At 40.3% G+C, this 24,890-nt stretch overlaps 1 protein-coding gene across 1 annotated transcript; it reads right to left on the bottom strand.

Annotated features, from left to right (window-relative positions):
- Window positions 1-7,352: 7,352 nt before the first annotated feature.
- Window positions 7,353-22,723, bottom strand: LOC146616102 (poliovirus receptor-like). The gene is made up of 6 exons (XM_085374284.1): window positions 22,633-22,723; window positions 20,166-20,507; window positions 19,747-20,049; window positions 18,522-18,615; window positions 12,870-13,024; window positions 7,353-7,450 (listed from the first exon to the last, which is right to left on the bottom strand). The coding sequence occupies exons 1-6, from the start codon at window positions 22,721-22,723 to the stop codon at window positions 7,353-7,355; spliced, it is 1,083 nt and encodes a 360-aa protein (XP_085230410.1).
- Window positions 22,724-24,890: the final 2,167 nt, after the last annotated feature.

Below are 24,890 nucleotides of genomic sequence, written 5' to 3'. Positions count from 1 at the left end.
GATAAAGAAAACAACACGCAGCTTCTTTTCTTCGCTTTTCGCCCTTGTTATTCCCGGATAACTGCTCTGATGAGGAAAAACAGCCCTCCAGGCTCCAGTAGGCTACTGAGTCGTGTCTGGCATCCAGATGGCGAAGGATACTTCTAACTAAGTTTAGGACAAAAATATGTACATCATAGGATTATCAGAACTTGTTGCGTTTCTCTCCCGTCAGGTAGAAACGGGACCGTGCAGTGGGGGTGGGGGAGAAATGAGAGGAGGAGTTGCATGGAGTTTAGAAAAAGTAAGATTAGGATATTCGCTACTTAAACTGTTTTACAATTGCGCTTTGTGTGTGTGTGTGTGTGTGTGTGTGTGTGTGTGTGTGTGTGTGTGTGTGTGTGTGTGTGTGTGTGTGTGTGTGTGTGTGTGTGTGTTAAACAACTATAAAATGTTGTTTCGGATTGCAAATATGGTGCCCGCTACACCCCAACATAACACTGCTTAATCATAAAAGTCAGAATGCTAATGAATCGGGTGGGTGGAAAAAAGACAGAACAAAGATTTTATTTCTTGTTCCAACTGTGCTTATTCTACCATAAACAACAGGCCCTTCTCCTGTGCTCATTTTCTTTGCTGCTGCTCACTGATCATCACCTCTCTTTTTAACCTAGCTTCTAGGGTTAAGAAGAAAACTTATTATTTTCCAAATATTTATGCTATAGCTCATCAGCTTTATTGTTCTTTGCTGGACGCCTAACAGTACACCCAGTACTCCTGTCTACTTTCTTTCTAATCTTTCTCACTATCTCACTTTGTCTTTAATTCAGAGGGAAAGTTGATCCCAAAAACAATGTTATACCATCATCAGACTAAACAGACTTACAAGCAGCTCCCAAGGCTGTTTCACCGATAATCTTGTAAAAGCAGCAGGCATGGAGCTCTCTCCCAACCGTTTAAAACTAAACAAACATCACAGACAGACAGTGCCCAATTTTGTTACAAATGGTTCAAGCAAAAGAGGAGAGAAAGACTGGCCTGGTGCATGCCTTAGATATGCTAGGGGTGCAGCTTAGTAGTCAAATGTAAAGGTTCCTAACTCAGAAGTACATGTGTAACAGCCATAGTAAAAGCCATCTGAAATCTCTAAGAAAGACCCTTCAATGCTAAATAGCAACCGTGGCAAATCATGTTTTTCATTTCATTCCATGAGTTGCAGCCAAAAAAGGGAAGAACAACACACATTTTATTTTCACTTTCAGTTTTTGTCATAATGCTCTTTTATATGACCTGGGCGATACAGTACTGTAAGAATGTACTGCTGTTAAGTAGTAGTCACAAGCTGTAGTCCATCTTTGTAAATTTGGAAAAGCAGACATGGCGACATTGTTAAGTAGTCAGCTGGAAGTGTAATTAGATCTTCTGCAAAGTCAAGGAAAAACTATTAGGAAAAGTAGGTAGTAGTATTGAGAGGTTCGCTTTTTTTTTTGTTTTTTTTGTTTTTTTTGTTAATATACAAACATAACTGATGAACCTCCCAGCTATGGCCATAGACAACATAAGTAAAAACTGAGAGGAGGGTGGCTGTCTCAACAGCCTTTGTATTGCACATGAAGAACTAGAATGAGTGAGTGGCCTGGATAAAGAGTGAGAAATGAAAGCACAAATAGAATTCCTTTCTTTACCTTCTTGAATCACTGAAAACATGACTTTCTTCAAATGCAGAACACTTTTCCTTGGCTTTTATGGGCTCTGTAAAACAGAAGGCAGGTTTAGCACACAAGCCAGTGTACTGCTCCTGCATGTGCTCCAGTTTAACTGAGAATTCTGTGAACTGACCATTATGGGTTATACTTTTTTGGTCCACCTGTTTTTAACAGATTTGTTATTTTTTACAAACATTACCCAACACGTGTGGGTGTTCCAGGAAATTTAGCAAGAGTAGAGTGAAAATTGTAGCTTAATTACCATAACTATTCATAATTGCAATATACACAAGTCTTAGTTTTACTTACATTTTTAATTATTTGCTCACTTTTTTTATTCGTCTTTTTTTTTCTTAGAAAACACACTTCAGCAATTGAAACTCGTGTCCAGAGACTAAAAACAGCAGTTACACGTGCCACGTTTTAAGGTCCACAACATCTTCTGCTCCTGTCTTCATACAGTTTCAACTTTAGTTTGCATTAACTGTAATTTGTTTGAAAAACAGTCAAAACCATCATAGTCTGGCATTTTTTGAGATTGACTGACATTGAGAAGTGCTTTTATTTGTCGGTTGCAGTTGCCCACAACTGAGATGACAGACCGTGCCAACCGTACATACAATACACAAACATCACATTGGGGAGACAGGTCAGGCTAGGTAGAAAAAAGGAAAAATAATGAAATGTGTAACACGGAAGGGCAATCTAGGAGAAAAAAAGAAATTCTGCTAATACTGGTCTCCAAAAGGGAGTCAGTATGAGGAGAAAAAGAAAAACTCCATAGCACATACAGAAAACACAGACATCACACCTTAACACAGTAAATCACAGACAAGCAACACTGCATCTGGGACGCTGCAATCTCACGGTTGCGCCTCCGTCTGGCCCACTGTTCACATCGGATGGGAGGAAAGCATGGGAGGCATTGGATTTGGGCGGGGGAGGGTGGCGGGGGAGGGTGGCGGTGAGGGCGTATCAGTATCAGTGTACGTGTGTGGGGATGTGTATCCTGTGTTCAGCCTGAGAGAGTGTCCTTCACCTATTAGGCGTAGATCAACAGTTCGCAGCCTACGCAGGTGGCCTTGAGGAATAGGGCAGTCAGTTCATTCTTGTTATCGTATCTCTGGGAAGAATTGTTGTTGTTCTCTTCGGCGTCAACCTTCAAGCGTTGTCCAGCTGGTGCCTTTTTAACCTGTTACCTGTTAAATGAAGGTTCAGTTAAAAAAAATAATAAAAACAACCACATAACAATAGCTGAATTTGAAATCACAATATTTTACCCTCAAACATTTTATTTAAGAACTATCATGCTGTACATCCTGAACTCACCCAAATACTTTTTCAGAATCTTGCTCACATTAACCAAAGAAACTATGCATAAAATTAGTGCATGCATAAAAAACTCAGGCTCTTTTGGGTAAAAATTGCATTCTTGGAAGAGTTCAAGGAGAAAACCACTGACTGCTGAGCAAAGGGAACACAATGGCTGGTCTCACATTTGCCAGAAAACATCTTGATGATCCCCAAGACTTTTGGGAAGATATTCTGTGAATCAATGAAAATAAAGTTGATCTTCCTGGAATGTTTGAGTCCCGTTACTGTCATGGTGGGTGGTCGGAAGGACTCAAAATGCAGACTCACAAATCGACAGTTCAGTGCATTTATTTACAGTGCAGGCAGTCTAAACAGGGAAGTAATGAATTTGCAATTGTATCTCAAGAACAGCAGTGTGGCGGAGGTGTGGTCCCTGGCTCAGCTGCAAGGGAATGGGTGTGCAGTGAGCTCAAAGAGGCGGTAACAGGAGGCAGGTGAGGCCACAGGTGGTGGTGACTGAACTGATGACAGTCTCTTTTATAGTGAAGCAAGAGACGCGCGCGAGTGTGTGAGCTGAGACCAGCCCTGAGTGGGGACTATGACATTGTGTGATTAACATTATAATAAACACTGAGAACTGTGAACACAGCCATTGTGCGCATGGGTTCACCTTACAAGAAGGAAATCCAGAAGGCTCCTGAGCCATGCCAAGGGGATGGCCACAGTGTGGTGGCGATTGAACTACTATATGCCATGCTTTGGTGGACACGGGCTGTACGCAGACCCTCGTGTACCAAAGCTTGGTTCACCCCAAGGCATTGCTGCAGGCAGAGTGGGTGGAGGTGAAGTGTGCTCATGGTGATATTCACAGGTATCCTATAGTGCCGTTGTTGTTAGAATATAAGCCCCGCTTCTCTGGTGAGCCTGGTGAAGGAAAGAGATGAGTTGGGGTCGGAGGTGCCAAATTCCATCATTCCTGCCTCCCTCCATTGTGATAACCATCTTACACAGGCCCTGAGAGCAGATGTTGCAACAGCGCTTTGCAGACATGTTCTCCCCCCTGTCCAGCCAAATGTTGCTCATCGAGCATAATTTTGAAACAGCCTGGCATGATGGTGCGTTTACGCCCTACCCGAACATAATCTGAACATAAAAGGCAAATTGTTCCGAGGAAATTGGCTGAAATACTGAAAATCGGAGTAATAGAAGAGTCAGAGTCGGTCAATGCAGAATCCTGCTCTACCTTCAAAAACTCCTGGGTTTTTTTGTACTGTGTGTTGGATCATTGTCCATATATAGTGTCAGACACTGTCCAATCATCCTTACTGTATTTGGCTGAAATGAATTTATATTTATAAGTCATGTTAAATCAAAAATAAACATCAGTAGTACATGAGATTAAATTCTCAGTGTCTTAAAGAGGATGTTGTTCTTTTCAGATTATGAGCTTTTCCTCATAAGCGACACTTGGAATCCTCTCCGTACATTTTACCTATTTAATTTATAGCATAGCATATATAGAATGAAACTTGAATACATAGAATGAAACTTGAATATATAGAATGTATGAACCTCATGTTTAGAGATGAAGTTTTTCTGAGCTGAACTGTTTCAGTACTTTGTAGAGCTTGACAACTGTTTTCCGACAGCTGTTCAAACTGCAAATGGTAGAAATAGTTTGGAGTTTATATTGCGTCACCTTGAAGAACACGTTTTCATTATTGCAACATTTCTAGTGCTCATGAATAATGTTCAACAAAATGTTTCTGGGAGAAGATTATGCACGCTTCTTGAGGGAATTTATTAATCACTGATGGAGATGTCAACTGAGCAAACACTTCAGGCAGAAGCTGAAGCACATATTATGGGCTCATTATACCAATCTACATCTCAAAGTGGAAGGCCAAGTTAAGTGATAAAAATGGAAACAAATTTATTCATAATGTGTATGGCACTTGACACAGTCAATAGATGGCAAACAAGATAATGAATGCAAGGAATAAGGAAGAAGTTAACATATTTGTTATTTTGTTTCTTTTAGAGGATGGAAAGCAATTCAGCAGAGGGTCTACAATGTCACTGTCCCAAATCAAGTGTGATATGTCTTTTTTTCTTTTTAAATTCGATTAATATTACCGTATTTCCCGGACTACAGAGCGCACCTGAATATTAGCCGCACAAGCTAAAATCAGGGGAAAATCCTGTTTTGTACATACATTAGCCGCACCTGACTAAAAGCCGCAGGTGTTTCAATGTTGACTTATCATATGTAAGAGAATATGCACAAAGGGAATTGTCAGGAAAGAGATGGCTGTTTGGAGACACACCCCTTTTATTAATATTTTGAAAAACAAGTTATGGGTACATATTTGCATAACTTTTTAGGCATATGTACAAGTAGCGGTAATTACAAGTACAAAACATGTTCTGTGCTTCATAAAAGAGTAACAAATGTAGTACATAACAATAACCTACAGCACACCAGAAAAATAGATTCGGACTACCTTTTAGGCTCAGGTGCAGCGACACGGCTTTAACAAGAAGAAAAGTCAGTCATTCACCATCTTTCTCTTCTTCCTGCGCACTAAAACCACCAAAGTCCTCTTCTCCAGTGTCGGATACAAACAGGCTCAGGGTGGCTTCATCATCCACTCTCAGCTTCTCTCCTTCGTTGTCACTTACAAAACCAAACAAATCCTCGCTGTCAGTGTCTGAAGGGCCGTGGCGGTGTCCTCTCCATCATGCAGCAGTCCAGCCCTTCGAAATCCGTTGGTGATCGTGGATGTTTTCACACTTTTCCACGCTGTCAGAATCCAATGGTGGAGTTGAGCATAACTTGATTTTTGCACGTTTAACGCCGCTCATCATCCACGCCTCCAGCTGAACGCTTCAAAGCGCTACTTTGAAGTTTGTTTTTCGCGCTACTTCATACGGCACTACCTTGCCTGGCGGATGGACATGTGACCAACATACCACTCTTGAACCCCGATCCTTCCGCCAGGCAACGTAGTGCCGTACAACAGCAGAACAAACAAAACAAATCCGCTCATGGACAATCCATAGAAAAGCCGCACCTGACTAAAAGCTGCAGGGTTCAAAGCTTGTGCAAAAAGTAGCGGCTTATAGCCCGACAATTATGGTAATTATTACTTGCTGAATTGCAGTAATTTAATTTTTTTTGCTGTGTTATAATAAACAAAGTTGTATAATGTCTGGGTTGAAATATTGTTTATCTAAAGATTACATGACAGAAGTACAATGCCAAAGTCATAGACCATATAACACAACAAACCATCACTTTTGTTGTTCCAACAGTCTTGGAGGGATCCATCCAATGTGGGATAGTGTCAGACCAATAGCGGTGGTTTTGTTTGTTAACTTCACCATTCACATAAAAGTTTGCCTCATCACTGAACTGAGGGTCCTGTTCCAATTTTTGTTTTGCCCATTCTGCAAATTCTGTGCGCCGATCTGGGTCATCCTCGTTGAGATGCTGCAGTAGCTGGAGTTTATAAGGGTGCCATTTGTGAGTAGCTAATATCCGCCGAAGGGATGTTTGACTAATGCCACTCTCCAGTGACATGTGGCGAGTGCTACACTGTGGGCTCTTGCTGAATGAAGCTAGGACAGCCACTGATGTTTCTTCATTAGTGACAGTTGTCTTGCGTCCACATTTTGGCAAATCCAACACTGAACCAGTTTCACGAAACTTAGCAAGCAATTTGCTGACTGTAGCATGGGAGATGGGTGGTCTCGTAGGGTGTCTTGCATTGAAATCTGCTGCAATGACCCGGTTACTGCGTTCACCAGATATCAACACAATTTCGATCCGCTCCTCACGTGTTAACCTCTTCCACATGTCAATGGCTGTGAACAAAGAGAAACTTGTAAATAACTCATGACAGAATAAAGTTATGTTGAAACCAAGCACACCATCGTTTTTCTTGTGACATTACCAATAAGTTTGATGTGTCACATGGCCCTCTTCCTATTGAAAAAACAAAAGTTGTATCCAAGATGGCCGACTTCTAAATGGCCACCATGGTCACCACCCATCTTGAGGAGTTTGCCCCCTCACATATACTAATGTGCCACAAACAGGACTTTAATATCACCAACCATTCCCATTTTATTACAGTGTATCCATATAAATGGCCCACCCTGTATATATGTATAACATTTCACACATACTGTTACTTACAATTAAAGCTGACAGTCTTTCTCTCTATTGCAGTTGATTATTTATTTCAAATGATCAAAAACCTTTAGACCTATTTGAACATTATGTGTATATGATTTGATATCAGGAGAACTACATATTAAGTGTATGAAGTGTTGCTGTTCCGAGTACCTTTAAAAACATCCAGATTTAAAGAAACACCATGCTGCAACCCCAATCACATTCAGAGTAAGCAAAATACCAAATAAGGCCCAAGCAGCAGAACATGCTCCTACAGGGACACAAGAAGGAAGAATATATTTAGACTAATGTTGTTCTCTTTCCCTTTCATGGCTTTTAGTTTTATATTTCACATTTAGATGACTCAGACAATATTGCAAGTCTTCTTATTGGCAACAGGTAGAGTTGGATGTCTCGAGACCACTTTTACGTGGTCTTGGTCTCGTCTTGGTCTCGACGGACTTTTGTCTTGGTCTCGGTCTTGGTCTCGACGGACTTTTGTCTTGGTCTCGGTCTTGGTCTCGCTGTTTCGGTCCTGCGTTCTCAAATCGACATAGTGTTCGGGAGATTTGGAGTCAACCATCAGCGGAGCGGGGGGGTGGCTTACTGGGCTTAAGCCCGGGTCATTTTTTCAGAAGCATGGGGTCTTTTGGAGTGTAATTTTTTAGTTAGATGCCTGACTGACAACTGTATAAAACAAAAACAACACACGAAGCACAGAGCGCACCGTCGTAAATTCCCCCTAATTTTGGTATGATCCGAGCTCAGGCACTAGGCGACTGAGCACAGCACCCATGTGAGCGAGGGGGGAGAAGCTGCTGCCTGCGAGTTTGCTGCAGACAGAGGAGAGCTTAAGTTTGACCAGGGCCCTATTTCAGAAAGCCGGTTTAGTGCAAACTCTGAGTAAGTATACCCTGAGTTAACGAAAACTCCGGGTTTTCGGTTTCACAAAGCGAGTTTAGATTAATTCTGAGTGAGTTACTATGACGACACACTCCGTGAAGCTAACCTGCCCCCTAGCAGGTTTACTACAACTAACCCTGACTTTCTCCGCCTCTTTGTCGGAAACCTGACTGTAGGAAGTGTCAGACATGGCGTGCCCCTTCCTTGAAGAGCCAGTAGATCGTGAAGCCCAAATTCTCCGCAGAGCTCTCCGCCGGGAGAGAGTGATTAGAGCGCGTTTGGACATTTTATCATTTCCTGATGATTTTCTGTGTGAACGTTACCGTTTTTCAGCACAATCTATAAGTTATTTGAATAACATCCTCAGGCCTAATATTGCTCATGTGACACATCGCGGACATTCTCTGTTCTGTACATATTATTTGTATTGCACTTCGGTTTTTTGCAAACGGGAGCTTTCTGTATAATATTGGTGACACTGAGCACGTTTCCAAGGCTACCGTCTGTCGGGCAGTCAGGAATGTTACAGTTGCACTGAAACATCTCCTGTACCCGTTTGTGGTGTTCCCCGGTCCCACAAGATTTATCAAAGAGAGATTCCACAAAATTGCAGGTATCAGGATGAACAAAACTTAATTCATGATGTGGTGATACTTGAACTACTACTTAAATGTTACATTTATTTTCACGGTTCCCAGGCGTGATTGGCTGTATAGATGGCACATTCCAATCATTGCTTCTTCAGTAAATGAAGGAGACTATGTGAACAGGAAGTCTTTCCACAGCATTAATGCACAGGTACATAGTTCCCTGTAGCATTTCAAACTAACAAATTATTTCATTATAGTAATGGATGCTAATTTGTGTTCTCTGCACTGTGAAGATCATGTGATGCTGCCAACATTATCACAAATGTGGAAGCCAACTGCTCAGCCTCTGTGAGTGGTGGTGGTGGAGGACCCCACCTGTTTTTCGGGCCTCTGCTTTTTTTCTGTTGGCTATAACGGGTCACATTTGAGCATACAGAGTAAGCAAATATGTACTTGTAATGTGCTCAGATAATTTCAATAAGTGCTCACAGAAAGAAAATTAATGTAGCCTCTAACTGCAATTGATTTACATAGGACAAACAGACCAAGCACTATGGCTCATAATACAATACCTGTTTGGACTATATTTTTATATTTCATTTTTACTTGCTGCCAGGCACGTTTGGGGCCTGTTGGGTTGCACCTGCGCTCACATCACGTCACAAAATAAAATGTATAAAATAAAAAATGAAATAAAATATAATAAATAACGTGTTAAATGGGTGGAAATCCCTAGATCAATGTTTAAATTAACACTCACGCATTGACTCTGTCGGCTATGTTTTGCCATGCATGCTCACTTTCTTTTGCAGCTGAGGCTGTGTTACCTTTTTCCCGCAAAATTTGCATGTTATCAGCATATGCTGCCATCAGAATTTCGGCCTCAAGCGCTGTAAAATACATTGACCGCGCCTTCTTTCCCTCCGTCTCCATGGTGACTCGCTTAATCTGTGCTCCACTAATCAGGGCTTTATGTATCCTCGTGCGCGCACTTAACTTGCGGTTGACGCAACTCCGCGTTGATTGAACTAATTGTTATCAGCCTTTCTGAAACCGAATATTCCGAGTTGGACAGTTCGGGGTTACTCAACCCTGAGTATCGTTTTTCACTCTGAGTTTTCTAAACCGGCTTCCTGAAATAGGGCCCAGGTACCAAAGCAAATCATTCGTACTGAACTAATAATGTAAATATGACGGTGTATCACAAAAGATTGATATCAAACTGATCACTTGGTTGCGTTACTTGCTCTTCGAGTGAATCAACAAATGGATAAATAAAAAGCCGAACAGCAATGCTGATTTTTTAGAGAGTCTTAGCTTACATTTCATATTTTTAGTTGTTACCCTCCACGGCTAAACAAACTCTCTAAATCGGTTTCAATTGTGTACTGATGAACACAACAATGGACATAAGGAGCTTCTTTCAAAGAAAAAACTCAGGTAGATGTTATTTTATATATTATGCTTTGGATGTTGTTTAGTATATCTATGCAAAACAAGAGGAATTTCAATACACAGCAGTATATTCACAGCTGAAACCAGATATTTACATACACTTTATGGAGAAAACATAAACTTTTTTTTACTGTTAAACATCAATTTAGAGTAAACTTTTGTTTTAGATAAATAAATGTTGAAATATCTTTTGAATTAGTTAAATGTCAGAATAAAAAGAGGGAGCTGTCTATTTTAATCACTTTGATCAAATGTAGGAGCACATGTACACTAAGTTTATTGTTAATTAATAAGAAAACTCCAGACGATTCGATTCTGAGCTGAAGAAGCTTCTGATAGGTTCGTAGAGTCCATGTGAGTAAATTGGTGGCACAGCTGTGGATGCATATAAGGCAAAACACAGAGCCTGTTTCTGTGACATGGGAAAATCAAGAGATGTCAACCAAAACACCAGGAAAAGAACTGTGGAGCTCCATAAGTGTGGCTCAGTTTGAATACAATTTGGTGCCATTTGCAATTAAGAAATACAGATAGTTTCTCTCTTTACTCTCAAAGTTAACAAATATGTTTTTTATATTTATCAATCTAAAAAAATAAACATTTAGTCTGATTTGATGTTACAATTAAAAAGTGTTTGTGTTTTTATCTGAAGAGTACATAAATATCTGGTTTCAACTGTATATTTGATGATGTTGGTGTTTGGCTTGATTGTCAGCACAAAGAGGGAGAGAGAGGAGCAGAGAGGGAGAGAGAGGAGCAGAGAGGGAGAGAGAGAATGACGACAGAACAGAGATGGAACAAGAGCAGGTGAGACACACATGTTAGTCAAATGGTTGTTTGCCAAAACTCATCAGAACATGTATCTCGTACCTAGTGTTTCTTTTTAGATACCATTTGTTCCTTTTCAAATTCTATATTTATTAAGTTATGCAGGCTTGTTTGCACAACAAGGCTAAATAATTATATAAACCTTTCTCAATCTAAATATTGTACTTTGGTAGAATTAAAAAATAAGTGTAGTGCAGGTCTATGATGATTTTTAGTGCTACTATCATCTAGTTCTGATTCTGGTTCTGTCTTGGTTACTGTTGTAGTCCTGTTTTAATTCCGGATCAGTTCTGGGTCTGGTTGAATTGGGGTTTAGTCCCTGTGTCTTGATACAGGCCCGACTTTGTTCTGCCTTGCTGCTTAATTAAAAAACTAGTTTAAGGTGTCCTGCATATGTATATAGAATAGCATCTGGCTGCAGTTTAAAGACTTTTTTTGTCTCGGTCTTGGTCTCGTCTCAACTTGGTCTTGGTCTTGGTCTCGATACCCTCTGGTCTTGGTCTCGGTCTTGGTCTCGATACCCTCTGGTCTTGGTCTTGTCTTGGTCTCGGATTAGGCGGTCTTGACTACAAGTCTAGCAATAGGACACCTCAGGTGGCTTGGCTATATTCCAAAATCATTCTACACCTGGACTCAACATATTTAAAAACTTCCATCTGCTGGCAGGTGAGGCACAAAAATAAAAGACAAACTTAATATGACCGTGAAAGAAGCAAGCTGGCAGTTTTTGGGAGTAACAGAATACATGTACCGGCGTTACGTATTTAAAATACAAAATATGGGTAACTGTATTCTGTTACAGTTACCGTTTAAAAAGGTAGTATTCCGAATACAGTTACTTTGTTGACATAAAGGGATTACACGGAGGTCTTTTCCTGTTTCATATGTTAGGCTGTCCCCTCTCTATTTTTGGTAATTCCATGCCAGTGGAAACCCAAATAAAACACGCATTAAGAGGCTCTAATGCCTGGGTCTCAATCTCGCGGCCCATGTCAACTCTACCTGCAGCCCGCATAATGACGCAAAGAAATATTTAAAAAAATATTGTTCAAAAAATTATTTAATATGAAGGCAATAGGCAGAGTGTTACAGGCATAGCCCTAAAGAATGTAGCCTCATGGTCAGTGTAGCCCAGTTGTAAGTAAGCTATTCAGACTCGAATGTACACTGTGTTCATGTTTTTCTCCTTCTTTCTTCTATTGGAGCAGCCTTTCAATGTCTCTCACTGGCAAAGTTGACCCAGACAACAAAGTAAAGTTTTCGGCTATGAGCCCGACACGGAACCCGACGTATTAGCCAGAGGTCCGTTTACTACGGTTCGGAGCTGCGGACCTGTTTTATATACACACAGAATATTTTTCTATAGGAGATCGCTGCAAAAAACTAATGTCCACCCTACCGTTACTCATTTTATGTTAAGATTTAAAAATCTAGTTGGTATTGGTATGCGAGTAACCTTCAGCAATAGTAATAAATCACACAGCAATAGTACATTCATGTAGTTGTAAAAAGCTTGCTAATATATTAAATAATCCAACGTATTCAGAATACGCTACTCTCATTGAGTAAGGTAACGAAATATGTTACGAAATACATTTCCGGGCATGTATTCTGTAATCTGTAGTGGAATACATTTTAAAAGTAACCTTCCCAACAATGCAAGCTGGTACATGTTTTGGGCTTGTAATGGTGGCCTGAGTTAAAACGATGTATTGCACTGAGTGGCGCTTGAGTCATCCATTCATTCACTTGTCAGTTTCATGCTGTTTATACTTTAAGCCAACCTCTTCAAGCTAGTTTGTGTTCAGAACAAGATCAGAATGAAGCAACACCAGCAAAAGCTCAAATAAAAACTCAGAAACAAATCCAGAAAGATTTGGACAAACTGCACAGCTAAATCCAAGCTGACCTCACCTACTGCAACACGCACATAGAGCTGACCATGTTTACGTCCATATGCGTTAGATGCTTCACACTGATAGAGGCCATTTAGATCAGAGGTCAGACTCAGCAGTTGTAGCTTTGCACCGTCTACTTTGACACCAGGCTGTGACAAAGTCTGTCCAGATCTGGAAAAAACACGAACAAGACTCTACATGAAATGTACACAGAAGGAAAAAAAATGTGAGTTTTGCAAAAATGCAAATTAATTTTAGTCATTAGCTTTTTGTGTTGCACTTTCCTTGCTCACACCAAAACATTGCATTATTTAATTTTTACCTAATTACATGACTCCCTGAAAAACAAGATCCGAGGGGGTAGAGGCAGCCAGGCACATTCACATCACAACCCTCTCCCAATTGTTTCCATTTTCCCTTTTGATCCCACCATTATATCATAAAAATAAACACCATATTATTAAGCTTAGAATTCATGTTTGGGCACAACAAAGATCATTCATTTACTCAAATCAACACCATCTTATTATATTCACTCTGTTTTACATTTATTGTCCACTTGTTGGCACAGTAGAGCAAGTGAAGCACAATGCAGCTTTGGCCCATGAGTTTACCAAGTGGATGAAAAGCTTTAATGCTTCATGAAACTTCATACAGCCATTACTGATTGCAGAATAAAGATCCAAATACTGAAACACAACAAAAAGGAAAAAATAATTAATTTTACTCATGTATACATGTGTATTTAGCTATTAGCAGTGGCTCATGGTGATGGGTTTACTTAAATTTTTAACTTCCTAATTAATTCCCTCCAACTGTTTTCTTACCACCATAATTACATCTTCCTCTCTTTCTTTCTCCTTCCATTTTTGGGACTACTGTCCCTTGTCATGCATTTCTCCATGGACAGTGCTAGCAACAACACCTTTATGTGACTACCAAGGCTTTATAATAGTCACTGCTTGTAATAGGATTGATGGTGCAGCAGCTAACATTTTAGTTAATTTGATACATTTTAATTTCTAGTTTCTTTTTTCTTTTTCTGTCATAGCATTTAAAGCTCCACCTTTTCACTTTTGGTTGTCCATCTTTATCAAAGGTTTCTTACACAGTAAACTTCTGTTCTACAAGGTGGATGGTAGGAGACCGGCCGGTCTTGTTAAGAGATTTGATCAGGCAATCCAGTGTCAGTAATGAAAAAGAATAAATGAGTGGCAGTCAGTGCTTGTAGGGCTAGTGGCAGTGGACCACTAGCCAGCCTGTAGGCTATAAAATGATATTGACGACAAAGAAAAAAAATGATATTGACCCATCGGCCCAGAAATGTCCTGGCACACTGGGAAAATGCCTGGTATGCCAGATTACCAGTCCAGCCCTGGTAGGTAGAAAGACTAAACACAGATGGACACAACAGACACAAACACAGTGAAGTAACACAAAGCTCAGAAAAAATGAGTATCAAAATAAAACAGTAAGTAACTAATACAAAGGTTAAATAAAAACCTACATATACCAACTTAACATTGAGGGAAACACTGGGAAAGGATAGAAAACATGCAGGGCTCTAATTTCTCAATGGCACCAATGCAACCAGCTGCTTGAGTAAGAAAAAAAAGTCTCCGTGTGGTCAACAACAGACACAATATGCCTATATCGTGCTCTAAACCAATCAGAGATAGTCAAGGGCGGGACCTCTCTGATTGGCCGTGGTACAGATATTCCTATAGGCCTGCATGTGTACGTTTGAAAGTGCAGGCGGATAGAGAGAGGTGAGTAGCCTAGGCCCGATAGAAGTTGATATAACTGTGGGTAATGAGAAAAGATGAAGACAACGAATTATAACTTTTTTGTTAAGGCCTGATCCGTCTGAAATTCATAGCCAGTGTTCTGACACGGAACCATCAAGCTCTTAGGTTATGTCTAACACTAGTCCAGGGGGGCATCAGATAATGAGCCACATACGATTGACTCCGAGCCAGAGCCCACTGAAAGTAAAAGGGGGAAAGTGTATAAATTTCAAACAGAGTGGCTTGACCAGTTTCCCTGGCTAAGATACAGTAAAGCTGACAACGTGATGCACTGCATTTACTGTCGTGAGTGTGGAAAGACCATGGCCGGATGTTCTGGGAATCCATCCTACCTGACAAACTATCATACCCATTGTTTCTGCGCATGTGCATAAAGTACATAAGGTAGGAGGTTTTGCCAAAGTAGTATGGTTTGTCAGAACACCAGCAATACTGCATTTGTGACTGTTGCTAATACGTTTCAGACTGAAATGCTGAAAAAGCACAGTGTATCCAGAAAACAGATTATATGCTGCGATAAATGCACTGCCCCAGTGTCCCCTCTCCCCACTGCCTTTCAGTGGCAGGCAGCAGTAAACAGGTCGTCAGAGGAAGCCGAGATGATGATTACGTTTAACATTGCCTACAATATTGCCAAAGAAGAAATTCTGTTCACTAAGTTCAAGTCCAAAAAAATTCTTCACAAGAAAATGGCTTTAACGTAAACCCATCGTACAGTAATGATGTTGCATGCACCCAGTTTATAGGTGTCATCGCAGACACATTCAAGTTGGCCACCTAAGGACTGCAATGGAGGACAGTCCATAAGATATCAAGCTGTTCAGATGTTCAGATATTGAGATGTTCGGTTTGAAGCCTTTGAGACACTTTAAGGCCCTTTTAATTTAGATTTTCTTTTTATTTAATACATCTTGAGGTGTTTGAAGTTTAAATTTTAAACACTAGCACTTTTTCAGTAACTTATCTTTCTTGTAGAACTGTGCTCCAAATAAAGAACTTTGTGTTGACAAGATTGTTAGTTAATTATTTACAAATCAATATTGTCTGCATGGATAGCAATTTTCAAAAAAAAAAAAAGTGAACATTTAAAACTGCAGTGTTAAGCGATGCGGTAGAAAGACTTGGGTGCACCTAACTTTTGTGCTGGTGCACCTAAGAAGAATGTTAGTCTAGAGCCCTGACATATACAAGACTTAACACAACACAACTGAAAGCAAAATGATAACAGAAAAGCACTAAATAAGCCAAAAGTAATATTAAACAAAAGCACAAAAACCTTTTTTTTAATATTAGTTTCTGGCACAGGCAGTTAAAAATCACTTAATTTGGATTTTGAGTACACCACGTGACCAGATGATTCATTATTTAGTTTCTATTTTTTTTAAATATCTCTGTCCAGCCTTTCTATGGGGAGTTTGTTTGTTATTCTCATATTTGCACGAGTTGACGGGTTCACCAGCTACTCCAGCTTCTTCCCACAAGGCAAAGACATGCAGTTACTGGTTCTCTGTTTTAGTAAGCTGGTGACACGCCTCTTACCATTATAACAACTAGGACAGGCCCCAGCCCCGACACGCATGACCCTGAACTAGATAAGTGGACAATGATAAGTGAAACTATGTGTGAGGAGAAATTGTAGAAGGCAAAGGAACTCAGACTCAAGATATCTTTTACATGTGCACACATGGACGATTGTTCCTCACCGCCCAATCCATCTTGCACCAGATGTGTGCAGGACAGAAATGAGACAGAGGAAAAACCGCCCAGGGCATCCAGAACGTCCTTTATTTATACTTAAAACGAGCTTTCAAGGAAGTAGGATTGGCAAAAACATTTCCATAAAAGGAGAGACTGTTCGCTTGTCAGCTGAAATAGGAGATAACTTGGTATGTATAGAAATGCAGACATTCCCATAAAAGGAGAGAAAGAGAGGGAGAGCGCCAGTCTGTCTGTTTAAAACCGGATGTCACCGCATTCCTCTTACACATATGGCAATCTCTCTTCCTGTGTTGGCTCCAATTCACAACCTCTTCTTCCTTTAAATGAAGCTACGACTAAGCAAAATTAAAAATCTTTCATCACTATGTGTCAACAGTCTTTCAGCTTCTGTCTGCTGATCTAAAACGGCCTGTGCAATCCTCCAGAGTTCCAATGACAAAACACTTTTCTTTTTATTTGCAACATTTTTTTCTGTCAAGTCACAATGTCTCTTGACTATTGCACAACAATTGCAATAGGCTACAGCAGATCATTTTATGTGGCTTTTTGAATGCAGTTTTCCTATCCTGTCACTGCACATTGACTTGAGTAGAAAAGATGATCAGATATGTTTAACTGGATATCATCAAAAGGAGGGTTGAACCACTATTTTTATTTTTGCTTTTAAACCACAGAATGATTAGTAGTAGCAGTCTTCAATTATAGGCTTGTTTTATAGTCTAGGTTGTAGACATTTTGTTGTACTTCTTTTTTGCATGTTGTCAGAGGTTGTCAATAAATGTTAGTTAACCAACAACAGCTGATGAGTTTGAGTGATACAGGTAGGCCTGTCATGGGACTAGTGAGCAAGGGGAGTTGTACTCTTGGTTGGGTTGCTAGCTTGACTTTCAACACAATGTTCATTCTCAATCATTGGATTTTCTTGTTGTTGAAGCTTTCTGGATTTTTGGCCTCCGCTTTTTTTTTTGTGTAACTTTACAAAAAAATATTCACTCAGTTCGGACCATCCACACATTAACAGCCATGCCTTTGGGATTCCTATAGTTTATGCTGAAGACTAGAATTCTCTGAGCAATAGTATCCAACTTTGCCCAGCTTTAACAGAATTTTTATTTACTTTGTGATCTTTTCCATGGGAGTAGGCTACATCAAATTTGACAGTTGCTGCATTTATGGAAATAATCTTACACAGCTGCATTAGAAGCAGTTTGACATGAGAATAACTCTTACACGTGACCAGTTTTTGTACAGTTTATGTGATTCTTAGGTTTGTGGTTATTAGTATGTCATCTATTAAGTATGTTTCTCTTAGTCTTCCGTTTTGTGTGATTTTTGAGTTTTTCTTCCTCATTGTCTTCTCCTGTGTTTAGTCAGTCTCATCTTCACATTTGTTTTTCTCTTGTCTCAGTGTTTGCTGTTCCATTTCTGTCTCTCCAGTCAGTCATGTCCCCATGCTTGTTTCTCCCTGGTTCCTCTGCCAAGCCTTTGTGACATAGTCTCTGTGTTATCCTACTTCCTGTTTTAGTTTTTACAGTCCTTTTTCCTATTTCCTATTTCCTTCTTTAGTACAGCTGTGTTATGGTAAATGGCCTGTATTTGTATAGCGCTAGTCCCTAAGGACCCCCAAAGCGCTTTACACATCCAGTCATCCATCCATTCATACACACATTCACACATGATGGCAGGCTACATTGTAGCCACAGCCATCCCGGGACACACTGACAGAGGCGAGGCTGCCGGACCACCACCAGTAGGCAACGGGTGAAGTGTTTTGCCCAAGGACACAATGACCGACATTGTTCATGCCAGGGCTCAAACCGGCAACCTTCCGATTACAAGGCGAACTGCCAACTCCTGAGCCACGATCGCTCGTTATGACCTGTTGCCCATCCTCTCGTCATGCGTAATGTGTGTTCCTTGTCGATTTGTTCCCATTTGCTGTGTTTCTGCTCTGTTTTCTAGTTCCTAGAGTCCTGGTTTCCTCCTGGCCTGTACCGTTTAGTTTTGAGCTGCCTCTTCCACTTCCCTTTGTGTTTGGGTCCTGCCTGACCTGCCACTCACCCCACACACACACACACACACACACACACACACACACACACACACACACACACACACAGTAATTATTCAAATGACTTTACCTGCTCCAGTTAAATATTGCATTTGGGTTGGCTTCTGTCACACACTCAAACGAGTCCTCTGAAATCACTCTAATGTTCACTTCTGTGGGTGAGACTGCAGAAGATATAGAGAAAAGTGTGTTAATCCTGAACTAAGGAAATATTAATGATTTCACATATGTTTGAATCCTATTATGGCACGCAAATCCATAAATCTTGGTTACTTGTCATTTAGATCAAGGAGTGATCCCTTCATAGTGATATAAATATGTCACTGACTCAATTACAAACACCTTCAACTAAAAAAACTGAAGGTTGGCAACACTGCAGGACAGTGCTGTGTCACTGAAATGGTCATGGATTGGTATTGAGGGATGAAGGTCTGCTGAGAGAGCATTCCTCTATGTCATCACCGGCATTACCTTGGATTTCTGGCACAGCTCAGTCCATTAACTGTAGCTACTGACAGCCAGCATGTCTCTGACAAAATGAGTGTTAAGTTTTGACTTTTTTCGATGCCTCAGTTCAGGTAAACTAAGCTCACTCAAGGTAGCCAAAAACTCCAAATTGAGGTATATTGACCTCAGTAAAGATCAATTATTTTGGTACTTGGTATTTTGTCTTTCATCTGACAGTCCAAAAAACAAAACACCCACATTAAGTATTATTTAGTCTTTAACACTAATGGCGTAACAATAGCCTTTGTATCAACCTAGATATCCTCATTTTGTCTTGACTTTTGCTCTACTTATCTTTCAGAAATTCTTTCTTAATCTGTTGTGACATAATATTGACTGCCACAACCAGGAGACAAAGTCATGAGAGCAGGGGAAATGTCACAATCGCATATGAAGAAAGAAAAAAAAGTAAGACTGGACATAGCTGCAGTGCCAGAGGAGGCAGGATGGAACAGTTGACAGCCAATATCTAATTATACCTCCCCTGTTTCTACACAGCAAAATGGTGCATTGGGACAAAACGCTGAGCGGACAGGGAGAGGACAGCATAGACAGAGTTGGGGGACAGTGCTGTAAAGCAAATAACAGTGTAGAAAATGTAAATAAAAACACTGTGATAAAGAAACGGCGTGTGCAAGGTGCATGTGTGTGTGTGTGTGGGGGGGGGGGGGGGGGGGGGGTTTCATAGTGGCAGACATGCTACAACTTGGTTAAACAATTAAAATTCTAAAATCAACAGTGACACAACAAAAGACAAATAATAAACTACATCCGCAGCTGATACTCACAGTAGACCTGTATGGTGAAGGGCAGACTTTCTTCTTTAGTCAGGGAGTCACCACTGATGACACACTGGACCTGGTGACCGTTAATCTCACTCGTAGGAACGCCAAACAGAGAGCTGACTGTGGTAGTCGTATCGTTGTCATACTGGGTGGAATTTGTTGTCGTCCTCACTTTGTCTCCCAAAGCATCAGTGAGCCACCTCACCTCTGCAGGAGGCTTCGAGCCAGCAGCCGTGCAGGTAGCAAATAAAACCTCTTCAGTGCCCAAAGTTGGAAGGTTGTCCTTGATGTTTGTGAAAGGAGGCACTAGGAGAGTTACAGCACACAAATAAATAAACATGCATACAGGATGGTCGAAGTAACTCTGTCTCTGTCTCACACACAAACACCCAGAATATTTTAAATAAAGTGTTTTTTCATACCAAGCAAGTTCAGAGGTATCTCTGTCTTCTGATTTCCACTGGGAAACAAGGTGAAGATGCACGTGTAGCTGCCTTCATCCTTCAGGGTAACATTGGATAACTGGAGTGTTCCATTTTTGTTGTTAAAATTCCCGATATATTTAAATCGATCATCACGTCCATTGACAAACTGCACTCCCTCTCTGGGTAGGATAGTGAGGAAATTGTCATTGCGAGGTTTTTCTCTCGTCTTCCTCTGCCAGGTAATCTGTGTCAGGTCATCGTTGGTATCAATGACATGGCACGGTAAGATAGCAGTACCTCCTTGTTCCACTGTCACACTTCCACCAATCACCCGGAGAGCTGGAAAGTACATGAAAAATCAGATCACAGATGAAAAAGTAAAAACAAAAGAGCATCCAAGAAGATTTTCACACTTAAACCACACACTTAATTGACTGTTTATTATTTTGACTTTCAACAATTAAATAAAACTGCCTGAGTGAGAATAGAAATAGAAAACAAAGCAAAAGCAGACCAAGCTCTCCCTGACCATGTGCCAGGATGTGCCAGTCAGCTGTTTTGGATTAGTCTGAATGAGTAACACTATGTCAATTACAGAAATACAGTGCTATGACAAAGAAATTGCTGCTTTCCTGATTTCTTAGTTATTTTGCATATTTGTCACGTTAAATATTTCAGATATTAAATAAGAATAACCCAAATGAATAAAAAAAGAATACAGCTTTGAAATGCTGATTTTATTTATTAAGGGAAAAAAGTTGTCCAAACCTACCTGATCATATTTTCCCCTATGCCACTCTTGGCAACAAGAACTGAAATTGAATTGAAAATAACACTGCATTATGCGTTTCTTCAGGTTATTTTTGTCTGACATCTGAAATATGCAAGTGTGAGAAACATGCAAAAGAATAAGAGATCAGGGAGTGGGCAAGCGTAAAGAAACAACAAACAGATGTAGATGTGCAGCCAGCTGTGCAAACACAGTGAGTGAGAGTAAGAGAGGAGAGTATTTATGCTTCCAAGAGAAGAAATGAGGAGAAAGCTTATATGAACCAAAAAGCAGAGTTAATCTGTTTCACACACACCGATGAATGAATATTCCTACTATGATTATTTAGTGGCCATAGATGGGCCTAATAGAAAAAAACATGGGAATTTACGCAAAATAAAAGGTCCTCAATTAATTATACTAAATTTGATATTAACAGCTACTTCATTGAAGATCTCATTAGAAAGACAGAAATTATTTCATCCCCAACCATGTTCACCTCACATACTTTATCATGATAAGGATGCAATAATTCAAACATACACTGAAAATATGGAAATGCTTTTCAGATTTTGAGGGGAACATGAGGTAGTATTAAATGTCTTTATTTCAAAATCGAAAAAAAAAAGTGCTACTAAAGACGGTCTTTAGTGCTAAATTTCTTTTTCACATTCAGTCCACTGACCTGACAAGAAATAAACATGAACAAAACTTGTGCTATTTACAGAAACTATATAATATAAATGATATTAGGTGCCTTTCAAATCATAAATTTTACAGGTCTTGACTTCAGGTCTTGTTTTAGTCTGCTGTAGCTTGGCATCTGTTTCTTATATCACGTTTAACATAAAGCACACCTTAGGTATTAAGTAATCTGAATACAGGCAGTCCAAAATCATGGCTATATTACTAAAATAAGTAGACTAGCTGGATTATACTTTGCTCCAGCTATTGACTTAGTAAACACACCCTTACTATTGCTTAAATTTTCACAGCAGATTGAAAAAGAAGAATCTTAAAATTCTCATTTATGCAACTCCAGGAGACTAGATGATTGCCTTCTTTGTGTGTGACTTTGCTGACAGACAAGCTACTGAAAGGTAAATGAAAACATTTTGCTAGTTTCCCACGTCCTTGTGTACTCAAGGTAAAACCAACAGGCCCTGGCTGTGTACTGAGCTGATAATGTAAGAATGACATAATTTTGTAACATCATCCACCACCATGAAGATCTTTCAAGTTATATCTAAATTCTGTTACTACCCAGTGAATTGCTATATATAGCAATTCACTGGGTATCTTATCTCATGTGAAAAATCCTCTCACAAAAAACAAAACAAAACTCAACCATACTTTTTTGTTTTATTTTATGAACTGTGGGTGAAGTGAGGGGGGGGGGGGGGGAAATCACGCATAAGTGGGAATTTATTAGTTTATATGAACTGTCCTGAAAATGAAAAAGAAATAGAACTGTACATATTTAAACTGTAGAGCTATAATCTGTACACACTCTTAATCCACCAGATATCCCATCATTTTGATGTTTCTACATCACCACCACCAGGACCCGCATTGGTAATGAGCAGTTACTTTTTTTCATTTTCACGTTTCCCTGTCCGTCCGTTGTGACACATGCAAGTTTATCTCACTTCAGCCCAAGCCGATCCAAGCGTGTACAAAAAACTTTCAACATACCGTCAGCAGCTTCTCTGGTCAGCAGGAACGCAGATATAATCACCAAACGACAGGGTATCACGGAAAACATGGAGTGGCACTGACTTGTCATAGTAATTGTCCGTGAAAACATAAACAAAACATGCAACTCTATCCGCTTCATTTGGTCTTCTTTCTTGTGATTTGCTCATTGCTGCTGCGGCTATCCACGCCCTCTGGTTCAAACAGGAAGCAAAGGTTACTTTCAAAGTCAAATGTAGGAATGGGGGGGGGGATACTTAGTCAAATTTGACAAACATCATATGATGTTTTACATTCTTTTCGTTGTTTTCGGAAGGTGCCGCTTGTTTTGCTATGATCACACAGAAATGAAAGACACGGGATAAGCATGAGTCTAAGCCAGCTGACCTAGGACGAGAGGTCCATGGTCATGGTTGGGGAGGTTACTTTTAAAATGTATTCCACTACAGATCATCATCTGCTATTCATCTTCCTGTTCCGTTCTCACACCTTATTACTATGGGGAGCAGAGCTTTCAGTCGCTCTGCTCCCCGGCTCTGGAACTCTCTTCCTCCTGCACTAAGAAATATTGACTCCCTCTCCGTATTTAAGACACAGCTCAAAACACATCTGTTTAAACTGGCTTATTCGCTTTAATGCTGATTTTATCTGTTGTCACGCTCTGTTTTGTAATTTTAACTTCCATCCATCCATCTTCATCCGCTTTATCCGAGGCCGGGTCGCGGGGGCAGCAGCCTAAGCAAAGAGGCCCAGACCTCCCTCTCCAGCTTGTCCGGGGGAACACCAAGGCGTTCCCAGGCCAGCCGAGAGATATAATCTCTCCAGCGTGTCCTGGGTCTGCCCCGTAAGGTGACCTTGGGTTTCTGAAAGGCGCCCTCAAATAAAATGTATTATTATTATTATTACAGAATATATGCCCCAAAATGTATTTTGTAACGTATTCCTTTACGTTACTCAATGAGAGTAACGTATTCTGAATACTTTGGATTACTTAATATATTATCATGCTTTTTACAACTGCATGAATGTACTATTGCTGTGTGATTTATTACTATTACTGAAGGTCCGCGGCTCCGAACCGTAGTAAAGGGACCTCTGGCTAATACGGCGGGTTCGTAGCCGAAAAATAGCTTCACTTTGTTGTGTGGGTCAACTTTGCTTGCGAGAGAGGCGAGAGGCAGAGAGAGGCGTTGAAAGGCTGCTCCAACGGAACTTATTGTTTCGGAGGAAAACAGGAACACAGTGTACAGTCGAGTCTTAATAGCCTACACAACTGGGCTCGTCAGGCTCTCTTATTGGCTGCAGTGGTTATTATTATATTTACATGCTTCCAGCTCCCGTATCTGCTCGATGACAACTCGTATTTTTCTCCCTCCCTCGCGCTCACAGACACATAACGGATATGGCAGTCCATTCTCCCTGCAGCACGGACTACACTGCCCATGATGCTACATTCTTTAGCGCTATGCCTGTAATCCTCTGCCTGTTGCCTTCATTTTAAATCATGCAGCATGAATGGTATCTGACCTTCTTGATGAATGCTCAATCATCCAGGTAAGAAAATCCACAAAAGTTGATTCTGTTCTTCTTGAAGTAGCATTTTCAAGAAGATGTTTTGTCACTCATCAAAATATCATCCAAGTGACAGTGAGCACCTGGATGGTCTTTCCCTTTTAGGTGAAAAGGTGCTGGTTTCAGTCATTATGCAAATGCACTGTTTATAAGATTGGGGAAACTGCAGTCAGCTGAGACTGAAGAAGTCACTTGGATGAGTGATGAAACGTTTCTCCCACTGAAAACCCTGATTTCCAGATTAACAGAATCAACTTTTGAAGATTTACTTACCTGGACGATTGAGCCTGCACTAAGATCGTATTTTCTAGTCTTTGGCTTGGAAGGACGTTTGTTTTGAAGCATATCTGGCAATGCTTCAACCTCTGCTTTGCGTTTGTGTGGGAGCCCTGTCAAAAAACCTGTCCATTATGCTAGCAGTGTCCAAGCATTCTTTTTTTTTTTTTTAATCCATACCGTGCCCCCACTTCGGGTACCACTAGCATAATAGATAATGAAGTGCCATCTGCTGGTTATTTCACCTCATTACATGCCGATGAATCATTTCAGGTAAATTCATCCTGTGCATTCAAATCTTTTCCAAAAGATGGCAGATCAAGACACTTCAAAACATGCAAATATGTCAAGCTTAATGTTGGCAAAATGGACTTTAAACAAGAACATCATTTTTATTAAAACCGCAAGTA

The sequence above is a fragment of the Diplotaxodon limnothrissa genome, linkage group LG16, assembly GCF_057381915.1.
Source record: "Diplotaxodon limnothrissa isolate DT_005_m linkage group LG16, D_limnothrissa_male_GT1.1, whole genome shotgun sequence".
Taxonomy (NCBI): domain Eukaryota; kingdom Metazoa; phylum Chordata; class Actinopteri; order Cichliformes; family Cichlidae; genus Diplotaxodon; species Diplotaxodon limnothrissa.
This window is presented reverse-complemented; position numbering and strand designations above follow the sequence as displayed.